The sequence below is a fragment of the Tinamus guttatus genome, unplaced genomic scaffold (assembly GCF_059628265.1).
Source record: "Tinamus guttatus ecotype Peru unplaced genomic scaffold, ASM5962826v1 Tinamus_guttatus_pri_ptg000762l, whole genome shotgun sequence".
Lineage (NCBI taxonomy): Eukaryota > Metazoa > Chordata > Aves > Tinamiformes > Tinamidae > Tinamus > Tinamus guttatus.
This window is the reverse complement of record NW_028289296.1, coordinates 18,827-30,789: the sequence shown is the minus strand read 5'-3', so window position 1 is coordinate 30,789 and position 11,963 is coordinate 18,827. Positions and strand designations below refer to the sequence as shown.

At 73.3% G+C, this 11,963-nt stretch overlaps 2 protein-coding genes across 2 annotated transcripts; one reads left to right on the top strand and one right to left on the bottom strand.

Moving 5' to 3' along the window:
• Window positions 1-127: 127 nt before the first annotated feature.
• On the bottom strand, window positions 128-2,797 carry LOC148591529 (PIH1 domain-containing protein 1-like; the record flags this gene model as incomplete). Its single annotated transcript, XM_088537414.1, has 5 exons — window positions 2,714-2,797; window positions 2,554-2,629; window positions 1,473-1,661; window positions 283-344; window positions 128-212 (listed from the first exon to the last, which is right to left on the bottom strand). Coding segments are annotated over exons 1-5 (496 nt in total), but the record flags the coding sequence as incomplete, so codon positions are not given.
• A 339-nt stretch (window positions 2,798-3,136) lies between these two features.
• LOC148591528 (aldehyde dehydrogenase family 16 member A1-like) lies at window positions 3,137-10,245 on the top strand. Its single transcript, XM_088537413.1, has 12 exons — window positions 3,137-3,187; window positions 3,254-3,356; window positions 3,554-3,680; window positions 4,165-4,223; window positions 4,784-4,861; window positions 6,346-6,524; window positions 7,476-7,628; window positions 8,398-8,589; window positions 9,263-9,396; window positions 9,776-9,878; window positions 9,950-10,011; window positions 10,098-10,245. The coding sequence occupies exons 1-12, from the start codon at window positions 3,137-3,139 to the stop codon at window positions 10,243-10,245; spliced, it is 1,389 nt and encodes a 462-aa protein (XP_088393539.1).
• Window positions 10,246-11,963: the final 1,718 nt, after the last annotated feature.

Here is an 11,963-nt window from a genome sequence, read left to right as displayed (position 1 = left end):
AGACCGCTCTGTCCTCATTGTGTCCCCATGTGCCCCTTAGTGTCCCATGTGCCGCTGTCCTCCCCTTGTCCCCCCCCCGTGTCCCCCCCCACCGTGTCCCCCCGCCCCCCCAATGTCCCCCCCCCACCTGGGTGGTCGACGGCCACCCCGAACTTCCGGGCCAGCCCCTCCATGGTGACGGTGACGAAGAACTGCAGGAACAGGGGGTCGTCCTGGGGGGGACACGGGGGGGTCAGGGGGGGCGCGGGGACCCCCCGCCCCCCCGCCCCTCCCCCCCCGCACCTGCAGCGTCTGCAGCAGCCCCGAGTTGACGACGACGTCGTAGGCGACGCAGGGACGGCCCCCTGGGGACATTGGGGACACGGGGGGACATGGGGGACATGGGGACATGGGGGGACATTGGGGACATGGGGGACATGGGGGACATGAGGGGACATGGGGGACATTGGGGACATTGGGGACATTGGGGACATTGGGGACACGGGGGGACACAGGGACAGCGAGGACAAGGGGGGGCAAGGAACATGAAGGGACATCAGAACGAGAGAACAAGGGAAACGCGCAGAACACAGCACAACATTCTGGCTCATTTAGGCAATTTTAAGGTATTTGGGGGCATTTTCAGGTGTTTTGGGGGATTTGGGGACATTTTTGCCCATTTTGGGGTCATTTCTGCCACCCACTGCAGCTGTGCTCCATATGGCCCTCCCCCGCAGCTGCAATGTGGTGATTTGGGGCTTTTTAGGGTGTTTGGGGCCAATCTGGGTGTTTTCACCCATCCTGGAACCATTTCAGGCCGTTTGAGGCCGTTTTGGGGCCGTTTTTCCCATTTCCTGCCATTCCCGCTCACCGCAGTCGCGCTCTCCATGTGCCCCCCCCCGAACCCAGGTGGCAGTTTGGGGGGTTTGGGGCAGTTTGGGCTGTTTTAGGGCAGTTTGGGCTGTTTTTGGGTCATTTTGGGCCATTTCGCGGTGTTCCCGCTCACCGCGGTCACGCTCACTGTGCGCCCCCCCCCAACCCAGGTGGCAGTTTGGGCCGTTTTTGGGTCATTTTGGGCTGTTTTGGGGCAGTTTGGGCCGTTTTGGCGCATTCCCGCTCACCACGGTCACGCTCCCCATGCTGACCCCCCCACCCAGGTGGCAGTTTTGGGTCATTTTGGGCCATTTCGGGCCGTTTCGGCCGTTCCCGCTCACCGCGGTCACGCTCCCCATGCTGACCCCCCCACTCAGGTGGCAGTTTTGGGTCATTTTGGGCCATTTCGGGCCGTTTCGGCCATTCCCGCTCACCGCGGTCGCGCTCCTCGTGCGCCCCCCCCCAACCCAGGTGGCAGTTTGGGTCATTTTGGGTCATTTTGGGCCGTTTTCCCGCATTCCCGCTCACCGCGGTCACGCTCCCCATGCTGACCCCCCCACCCAGGTGGCAGTTTGGGTCATTTTGGGTCATTTCGGGCCGTTTCGGCCGTTCCCGCTCACCGCGGTCGCGCTCCTCGTGCGCCCCCCCCAGGCTCATGGGGATCCGGAAGGCGCCGGCGTTCCCGGACCGGAGCCGCAGCCGGAGCTCGGGGGGGGCCAGCGGGGGGGGCGGGGGGACGCGGGGGGAGTGACAGACGTTGACGAAGACCTTGGGGCCCCCCTCCCCCGCGCGGGTCTTGATGCAGAACCCTGGGGGGAGGGGCCGTTGGGGGGGGGCGCCGGGACCCCCGACCCAGAGACCCCCCCATGGGGACCCCGAACCCGGATCCCCCCATGGGGATCCCCAATCCAGAGACCCCCCCATGGGGACCCCCCAACCCGGATCCCCCCATGGGGACCCCCCAACCCAGAGACCCCCATAGGGACCCCCCAACCCAGAGACCCCCCCATGGGGACCCCCAATCCAGACCCCCCCATGGGGACCCCCCAACCCGGATCCCCCCATGGGGACCCCCGAACCCAGAGACCCCCCCATGGGGACCCCCGACCCGGATCCCCCCATGGGGACCCCCGAACCCAGAGACCCCCATGGGGACCCCCGACCCAGAGACCCCCATGGGGACCCCCCAACCCGGATCCCCCCTTGGGGACCCCCAATCCAGAGACCCCCCCATGGGGACCCCCGACCCGGATCCCCCCATGGGGACCCCCAATCCAGATCCCCTTATGGGCCCCCCCCCACGAGGACTCCCCCCCATGGGCCCCCCCCAATCCCAGACCCCCCTACGGCCCCTCCCCCCCCCACGGGACCCCCCCCCCCCCCATGGGGATCCCCCCCCCCATCCTGGAGCCTCCTCCCCCATTCCAGACCCCCCCCACCCCCACCTGGGACCACCTGTATCCAGGTGACCCCCCCCCCCGATTTGGGATCCCTCCCCCCTCAGAGACCCCCCCTGCCCCCATCCCCCCCCCCCATCCCGGTGCCCCCCCAACTCTAGGATGCCCCCCGGAGCCCCTCCCCCATCCCGGGCCCCTCCCCCATCCCAGGTCTCCCCCCCCCCATCCCGGGCCCCTCCCCCATCCCAGCCCCCTCCCCCATCCCGGACCCCCCTCCCCCATCCCGGACCCCCCCCTCCCCCACCCGGCTCGGGGTTGATGGTGGCGCTCGGCCCCGCGGGGGGAGGGGCGGCCTCGTCCTCGTCATCGTCCCCCGCCACCTGCGGGGGGGGGAGGGGTCAGTGGGGGGGGCTGGGACCCCCCCCGTCCCAGGAGGCCCCGCCCCCAGCAGGCCCCGCCCCCACCGCTCCCAGCAGGCTCCGCAGCGCCGCGGCCGCCGCCTCCTCCCGCTCCGCCGCCAGCAGCGACGGGTCCGTGGGCGCCGCCATGATGGGGGCCGCCCCTAGCAACGGTTACCACGCGGCCTCCCGCGCGCCCGCGGCTTCCGCTTCCGGCGGGAGCGCCGCTTCCGGCTCGCGGCTCGATGGTCGCTGGGAGGACTCGGGATAGCCCCGCCTCCGGGAGGGGCGGGACTCCTTGCCGGAGCAGGGGCCGCTCCGCCCCGCGGCGGCCGCACTCGGTGGTTGCTCGGAGCCCGCTCTGCCCCCGAGGCGGGACTCGGTGGTAGTTCCAAGTCCGCCCGGCCCCGCGGCGGCCGGAAGTCGCGGGTGCCCCGGGCCCGGCGGCCGCTCTCGCCGCTCATGGCGGTTCCGGACATTTTCGCCTCGATGTCGCTGGGTCCCAACCGGGACCCGGCGGGGGGGGCGGCGGAGGCGGAGGTGGGTGCGGGGGGGAGGGGCCCGTGGGGGTCGTGGAGGCCCCGTTAACGCCCCCCCGCCCCCCAGGCCTGGCTGGAGGCCTCCGGGCGCCACCTCGGCCACTTCGTGGGCGGCGCCTGGACGCGGCCGGAGGGGCGGGAGCTCATGGAGGTCGTGGAGGCGGCGACCGGTAGGGTCAGGGGTCAAGGGGTGGGACCAGGGCTGGGGTGTCATGGCGGCCCCCATGGGGCAGCAGCGCTGGGGGCCGCCATGACGGTGGGGTCGGGGTCAGGCTGTCATGGCGGCCCTCGCAGGGTGCTGGAGGCCGCCATGGCGGCAGGGTCAGGGGTCAGGGGTCGGGGTCATGGGCTGTCATGGCGCCCGCAGGGCGGCTCCTGGCGCGGGTGCCGCGGGGCGACGCGGGGGACCTGGGGGCCGCCATGACGGCGGCGGCGGCGGCGGCCGAGACCTGGGGGGGCCTCGAGGGCCCCGAGCGGCAGCGGCGGCTGCTGGAGTGAGTGAGAGGGGGCGGGGCCGGGAGGGGCGGGGCCTACGGGATGGGCGGGGCCACGTGGGGGCGGGGCCTGGGAAGGGGAGGGGCGTGGAGGGGATGGGATGGGGCAGAGCTGTGGGGGGGTGGAGCCTCGGGGGGCGGAGCCAGGGAGGCAGAGAGACCAAGAAGGGGCGGGGCCTCGGGGTTGGGGGCTGAGGTGGGAGGAGCGTCAAAGGGGGAGGAGCCTGGAGAGGAAGACGGGAGGAGGCTGCGGCTGTGGGGAGGGGAGGAGCCTCGCAGGGGCGGGGCCTTGGTGAGCGCGATGGGCTGGAGGGAGGGCGGGGCTCGCGGGGGCGGGGCCAAGGCGTCTCCTTTGGCCCCTCCCCTTCTCCCTCTGAGACCCCCACCCCGTGACCTTTCTCTGGCCCCATGACCTTTCCCTGACCCCATGACCTTTCCCTGACCCCGTGACCTCTCCCTGACCCCGTGACCTGTCCCGCCCCAGGATCGCGGAGGCCGTGGCGGGGGCGGGGGGGGCCCTGGCGGCCCTGGACGCCCTCGGGGGCCGCCCCGGGGGGGCCGCGCGGAGGGACCTGGCCCTGGGGCTGCGGCTGCTGCGGGGGGCGGCGGCCTGCGCGGGGGCGGGGCTGCCCGAGGGACACGCCCCCCTCGGTGAGGACACGCCCACGGCCCCGGACCAAGCCCCACCCCCAGCGGGAGGATGCGGCTCCTGGCCCCGCCCCCGGGAGGACACGCCCATTGGACACTCCCCCCCGACACCACCCAGACCCAAACCCCGCCCCCTTGGGAGGACCCGCCTACAACCCGGGCCACGCCCCCATGGGGAGGAAACGCCCCTGGTTCCACCCCAAGCCCCGCCCCCCTCGGGGAGGGCCCCCCCCCAACCCGAAGGGGAGGGACCATCTGGAAAGCCCTGGCCCTGCCCCAAGGGGAAGCCCCACCCCTTCCTGTGATCCCGCCCACTTCCGGGAGGACATGTCCTGGCCACACCCCCCCGGGAGGAACCACCCCGGCCCCGCCCCCGGGGGAGGAGCCACCCCTGCCCCTCCCCCCCAATCGGGGGCCCAGGCGTCCGGGCTCCCGTTGACCCCCCCCCCCCCCAGGTGTCGTGGGCGTCATCGTCGCCTCCCCCTGTTCCCTCCTGGCCTCGATGTGGAGGATCGGGCCCGTCCTGGCCATGGGTGCGGAGGGATCCGGGGATCTGGGGGGAATCCGGGATCCAGGGGGGATCCGGGGATCTGGGGGGAATCCGGGATCCAGGGGGGATCCGGGGGGAATCCGGGATCCAGGAGGGATCCGGGGGGAATCCGGGGGGAATCCGGGATCCAGGGGGGATCCGGGGATCCGGGGGGAATCCGGGATCCAGGGGGGATCCGGGGATCCGGGGGGAATCCGGGATCCAGGGGGGATCCAGGGATCCGGGGGAATCCGGGATCCAGGGGGGATCCGGGGGGAATCCTGGATCCAGGGGGGATCCGGGGATCCGGGGGGAATCCGGGATCCAGGAGGGATCCGGGGGGAATCCGGGATCCAGGGGGGATCCGGGGATCCGGGGGGAATCCGGGATCCAGGAGGGATCCGGGGGGAATCCGGGATCCAGGGGGGATCCGGGGATCCGGGGGGAATCCGGGATCCAGGAGGGATCCGGGGGGAATCCGGGATCCAGGGGGGATCCGGGGATCCGGGGGGAATCCGGGATCCAGGGGGGATCCGGGGGGAATCCGGGATCCAGAAGGGATCCAGGGATCCGGGGGGAATCCGGGATCCAGGAGGGATCCGGGGGGAATCCGGGATCCAGGGGGGATCCGGGGATCCGGGGGGAATCCGGGATCCAGGAGGGATCCGGGGGGAATCCGGGATCCAGGGGGGATCCGGGGATCCGGGGGGAATCCGGGATCCAGGGGGGATCCGGGGGGAATCCGGGATCCAGGAGGGATCCAGGGGCCCCCGGGGCCAGGGGGGATCCAGGGATCCGGGGAGGATCCAGGGGGGGATCCAGGGATCCCGGGGGGGATCCAGGGATCCGGGAGGGATCTGTGGGTCGGGGGAGGGATCTGTGGGTCCGAGCGGGATCCAGGGCTCTGGAGGGATCCGGGGGGGATCCACGGGCCCGGGGGGGATCCGGGGGGCATCTGTGGCTCCCGGGGGGGTCCAGGCTCCAGGGGTACCCAGTATCCATGTCCCTATCCCACGCCATTCCGCAGGGAACGCGCCGCTGGGGGATCCGGGGAGGATCCAGGGGGGATCCAGGGGTATCCATGTCCCCATCCCATGTCCCCATCCCATGTCCCCATCCCACGTCCCCATCCCGTGTCCCCATCCCACTCCATTCCGCAGGGAACGCGCTGCCAGGGGATCCAGGGGGGATCCGGGGGGGATCCAGGGGTATCCATGTCCCCATCCCACGTCCCCATCCCACGTCCCCATCCCATGTCCCCATCCCACGTCCCCATCCCATGTCCCCATCCCATGTCCCCACCCCATGTCCCCATCCCATGTCCCCATCCCACGTCCCCATCCCACGTCCCCATCCCATGTCCCCATCCCACGTCCCCATCCCATGTCCCCATCCCACGTCCCCATCCCACGTCCCCATCCCACGTCCCCATCCCACGTCCCCATCCCGTGTCCCCATCCCACGTCCCCATCCCATCCCATTCCGCAGGGAACGCTCTGGTGCTGCTGCCGCCCCCGGAGGCGCCGCTGGCTCCGCTGCTGCTGGCGTCGCTGGGGCGGGCGCTGCCACCCGGGCTGCTCAACGCGGTGACGGGGACGCGCGGCCTGCGGGAGACGATGGTGGCACAGCCAGGGCTGGGGGGGCTGATCTACGTGGGGGACGCCAAGGTGGGGATGTGTCCCTGTGTGTCCCCATGTCACGGGTGTCCCCATGTCCCTGTGTGTCCCCATGTCCCCTGTGTGTCCCCATGTCACCCGTGTCCCCGTGTCCCCCTGCGGGCGCTGCCACCCGGGCTGCTCAACGCGGTGACAGGGACACGCGGCCTGCGGGAGACGATGGGGACACGGCCGGGGCTGGGGGGGCTGATCTACGTGGGGGACGCCAAGGTGGGGACGTGTCCCTGTGTCCCCATGTCCCCTGTGTCCCCGTGTCCCCACGTCCCCCGTGTCCCCCTGCGGGCGCTGCTGGCGGCGCAGCCAGCCCTGGGGACACTGCTCTATGTGGGGGACACCAAGGTGGGGACGTGTCCCTGTGTCCCCGTGTCCCCGCGTCCCCCGTGTCCCCCTGCGGGCGCTGCTGGGGACACGGCCGGGCCTGGGGACACTGCTCTATGTGGGGGACGCCAAGGTGGGGACGTGTCCCCGTGTCCCCCTGCGGGCACTGCTGGCGGCGCAGCCAGCCCTGGGGACACTGCTCTATGTGGGGCACGCGCAGGTGGGGACATGTCCCCGTGTCCCTGCGTGTCCCGTCCCTGATGTCCCCCAATGTCCCCCATGTTCCTCCATGTTCCCCCGTGCCCCCCCGTGTCTCTATGTCCTTCCATGTCCCCCATGTTCCTCTGTGCTCTCATATCCGCCATATCCGTTCTCATGTCCCAGTTGTCCCCTCATGATTGGCCATGTCCCCTGCTGCCCCTCCACGTCCCCTGATGTCCCCGTGTCCCCTCATATCCCCTCTGTCCCTCCCTATTCCTCTGTCCATGTCCCCCGTGTCCCTCCCTATTCCTCTGTCCATATCCCCCTGTCCCTCCATGTCCCCTCCTGTCCCCTCGTACCCCCCGTGTCCCGATTCCCCCCCCCCGCCGCCGCCGGGTCACGTGACGCTGGCCCCGCCCCCAGGAGGGCCGCGCCCTGCGCGCGCGCTGCCGCCTCCCCCCCCCGCGGGTGTCGCTGTCGCTCGGGGGCCGCCCCCTGGCCCTGGTGCTGCCCTCGGCCGACCTGGACGGCGCCGCGGGGGCCATCGCGGCCACCGTAGCCGCCCCCCCCGCCGCGGTGAGGGGGGGCGCGGGGGGGGGCACGGGAGGGGGGGCACGGGGGGTCACGGGAGGGGATTACGGGGGGGTCATGGGAGGGGTCACGGGGGTCACGGGAGGGTCACAGGGGGTCATGGGAGGGGCACGGGGGGATCACGGTAGGGGTCATGGGGGGTCACAGGAGGGGGTCACGAGGGGTCATGGGATGGGGGACGCGGGGGGTCACGAGGGGGTCACGGGGGGTCACAGGGGGTCATGGGAGGGGCACGGGGGGATCACAGTAGGGGTCATGGGGGGTCACAGGAGGGGATCACGAGTGGTCATGGGAGGGGTCACGGGGCGTCACGGGAGGGGTCATGGGAGGGGAGTCGCAGGGGGGGTCACGAGGGGGTCATGAGGGGGTCACGAGGGTCATGGGATGGGGGACACGGGGGGGTCACGAGGGGGGTCACGGGAGGGGTCACAGGAGGGTCATGGGAGGGGCACGGGGGATCACAGTAGGGTCACGGGAGGGGGTCACGGGGGGGTCACGCGGGGGGTCACGAGGGGTCATGGGAGGGGGGTCGCAGGGGGGTCACGAGGGTCCATGGGAGGGGGGACACGGGGGGTCACGAGGGGGTCACGGGGGAGGGTCAACAGGAGGGGCTCGTTGGGGGGGGTCGGTTCTGGGTCCGTCCCGGGGGTGTCGCCACATTCTCCCCCCATTGTCCCCCCTCATTGTCCCCTCTTGTCCCCCCCATTGTCCCCTCTTGTCGTCCCCATCGTCCCCGTCCCCCCCCCCGTCCCAGGTGCCGGCCGGCGGCTGCCTCGTGCTGGCCCAGGACGCGGTGGCGGCGCCGCTGACCCGGCTGCTCCGGCGCCGCCTGGGGGGGCTCCGGGTCGGGGACCCCCTGGACGGAGCCACCGACGTGGGGCCACTGCCCCCCCACGAGCCCCCCCCGGAGGAGCTGGTGCGGGAGGCCCAGGAGGAGGGGGCCGAGGTGGGCGGGGCCGGACGCCGGGGCCATTTTGGGGGGGGGGGTCCCGGACGCCGGGCCCCTCCTCACCCTCCCCCCCCCCCCCCCCAGGTTTTCCGGTCTCCGGCGCCGCTGCCCGCGGGGGGGGAGGGCGTTTCTACCCCCCCACCCTGATCACGGGGGCGGCGCCGACGTCCAGATGCGTCAGGGAGGGGTGAGCGGGGGCGGGGCTACGCCTGGGGGCGGGGCTACCGGCCCGGGGGTGTGGCCTGTTTGGGGCGTGGCTAGTTTATCTAAGGGGTGTGTGGGCTACTGTTGGGGGCGTGGCTTCCCCCCCCCCCCCCCCCGAGGGACAGGGCTATCACAGGAGGGAGGCAGGTGGCTCTTCCTGTGGGCGTGTCCACTGAGGGCGGAGCCTCTTTGGGGGGCGTGTCATGGGGGGCCAGTGTCATGTGGGCGTGTCTACAGGAGAGGGCGTGTCATGGGAGTGGGGTGTGTCCACGGGAGTGGGTGTGTCCACGGGAGTGGGTGTGTCTATGGGAGTGGGTGTGTCCACGGGAGTGGGTGTGTCCACGGGAGTGGGTGTGTCCATGGGAGTGGGCGTGGTGTCCCCAGGAGGGGGCGGGTCTCCTGGGAAGGGGCGTGTCCGCGGGAGGGCATGCCCGGGGGGCGTGTCCATCCCGGCCCCGCCCCCCAGCGCTTCCCGCTCGTGCTGCTGCTCCGGTTCCGGCTCCCGGCCGAGGCGGCCGCCCTGGCCCGGGGCCTCCCGGCGCTTTGGGCCGCCGGCGTCTGGGCCCAGGAGGCCGCGGGAGCCGCCGCCCTGGCCCGCAGGTGACCCCGCCCCCCGGCCCCGCCACTCATCTCCCGAGGCCCCGCCCAGCCCCTGATCACCCCCCCCCCCGTGGTGCAGCCAAACCACGGCCACGCCCACCGACCGCAGCACTGCCTGCCCCGGCCCCGCCCCCAACTCTGGCCACGCCCCCTAACTCATCCCACCCAGATCCTACTCTGTAGCCCCGCCCCCGGCCCCACCCCCAAACCCAACACCCTTCTGTGCTGGCCCCGCCCCCGAGCTGGCCCCACCCCCTGCAGTTACCCTCCCTCACACCTGGCCCTGCCCCTGCTCTGACCCCGCCCCCGCGCTGACCCCGCCCCCCGCGCTGGCCCCGCCCCCATTCTGACCCCGCCCCCGCGCTGGCCCCGCCCCCAGGCTGCCCGTGGCCTGGCCTGGGTCAACGCCCTCAACCTGCTGGACCCGGCGGGCGGCGCCGGCGGCACGAGGGGGGGGGCGCGGCGACGACGGCGGCATCGAGGTGAGGGGGGGGTCATGGGGGGGTCATGGGGGGGTCACTCCTGCCCCCCCCAACCTCCCCCCCCCCCCCAGGCCCTGTGCGAATTCGGGCGCCCTTTCTGGGAGCCGCCCCTCCCCCCGCCGGGTGACGACGGGTGAGTCCTGGCCCCTCCCCCCGCCCCGTGTCACCCCCCCCCCCCGGGTCACCCCCTAATCCAGCCCCTCCCCCAGCCCGGAGCAGACAGAGGCCGCCGGGGGGGGCAGTGACGTCCACCGGTGATGTCATCACCGGGGGTGACGCCGGGGACGGTGACACCGAGGGCGGCGACGCCAGCGACGGGGACATCGCGGCCGCCATCGAGGCCGCCCGGCGCGCGGCCGACGAGTGAGGGGGGGCCCGGACGCCTGGGCCCCCGGGGGGGAGGGGGGGGGCTCCCATGGGGCTCCTGCCAATGGGGGGGGTCCTGGAGGGGGGGTCTTGGTGGAGGGGGTCCCTGTGGGGGGGGGGTCTCTGGGCGACCCCTTAGGATGGGGGTCCCGGGGGAGGGGGCGGTGGCATTAACGGGTGTCCCCCCCCCCACAAGGTGGGGGTCACGGGGGGGGGAGGGGTCCCTCCACAATGGAGGGGGGTCCCTGGGGGAGGGTCCCCCGTGTCCCTGCCCCATTGTCAACCATTTCTAGGTGGGGGTCACAGGGGGGTGTTTCTTATTGGGGGGGGTCGCGGGGGGTGCCCCCCCATTAACGTGTCCCCCCCCCAGGTGGGGGGCGCGGGGGGGCCCCTCCCGCCGCCCGGGTCCTGGCGGCGGCAGCCGAGCGGCTCCCGGGGGGGCCCCTGCGGGGGGGCTGCAGCGCTGGGCGGCCCTGGCCCTGCTGGAGCAGGGGGCGCTGCAGGTGAGGGGCGGGGCCGGGGGCGGGGCCAAGGGCACTGCAGGTGAGGGGGCGGGGCCAGGGGGCACTGCAGGTGAGGGCGGGCCGGGGCCAGGGGGGCGCTGCAGGTGAGGGGCGGGGCCGGGGGCGGGGCCAGGGGGCGCTGCAGGGGCGGGGCCGGGGGGCGGAGTGAGGGCGGGGCCTCCTGGGCAGCGAGCAGGGTTAGCCCTTTAGGTGCCTTATATGGAGTGAGGGGCAGGGGCTTGCGGCAGGGTTTTATGTGGGGGGTCGGGTGGGGTTTCTGGGTGCTTTAAATGGAGAAGAGGTGGAGCCAGAGCATAACCACGTGTTCAATAGGTACCTTATATGGGAACATGGGAAGGGGTGCTGGGTGCCTTATATGGAATTGGGAGGAGTCTGGCCTGCCCATATGGATGGGGGTGGGGTCAGGGGGCCTCAGTTGCCTTATTTGGACAGTGGGGGTGGGGCCGGGGGCCTCCAGCTGCCTCCCACAGCAGGGGGCGGGGCGCCTTATATGGGGGGCGGGGCACCCTGCAAGTGCATGCGGGGGGGGCGGTGCGTGGGCGTGGCCGGACGCCCCGCCCCCTCCCCGCAGGAAGTGCCTGGCGGCCACGTGGAGGCGACGCGGGCGCCTTTGGCGTGGTGGGCGTGGCCTGGACGTGGCCCGCCCCCTGGGCGGAGCCCTGGAGCTGGTGGCGCCGGCGCTGGCGCTCGGGAACGTCCTGGTGCTGCTGGAGCCGCGGGGGGGCGGCGGCGCGCCCGGCGGCTGCGGCGGTGTGCGGGGGGCGGGGACACCCCGGGGGGCGGGGACACCTTGGGGGGCGGGGCTCCGGATGGGGAGGGGCGGGGACACCCCGGGGGCAGGACTCCGAGTGGGGAGGGGCGGGGCTCCGGGTGGGGAGGGGCGGGGAAACCCCAGGGGGCCGGGCTCCGGGGGGGAGGGGCAGGGACACCCCAGGGGGCGGGGCTCCAGGTGCGGGTACACCCCGGGGGGCGGGGACACCTCGGGGGGCGGGGCTCCGGATGGGGAGGGGACATCCCGGGGGCGGGGCCCCGGATGGGGGAGGGGCGGGGACACCCCGGGGGCAGGACTCCGAGTGGGGGAGGGGGCGGGGCCTTCAGGCGGGGACACCCCCGTGGGGCGGGGCGTGAGGAGGGGCGGGGCGTGGGGGAGGGGCTGCCCAGCGGCTGCGGCCGGGGCGCGGGGGGGGGTACCCAG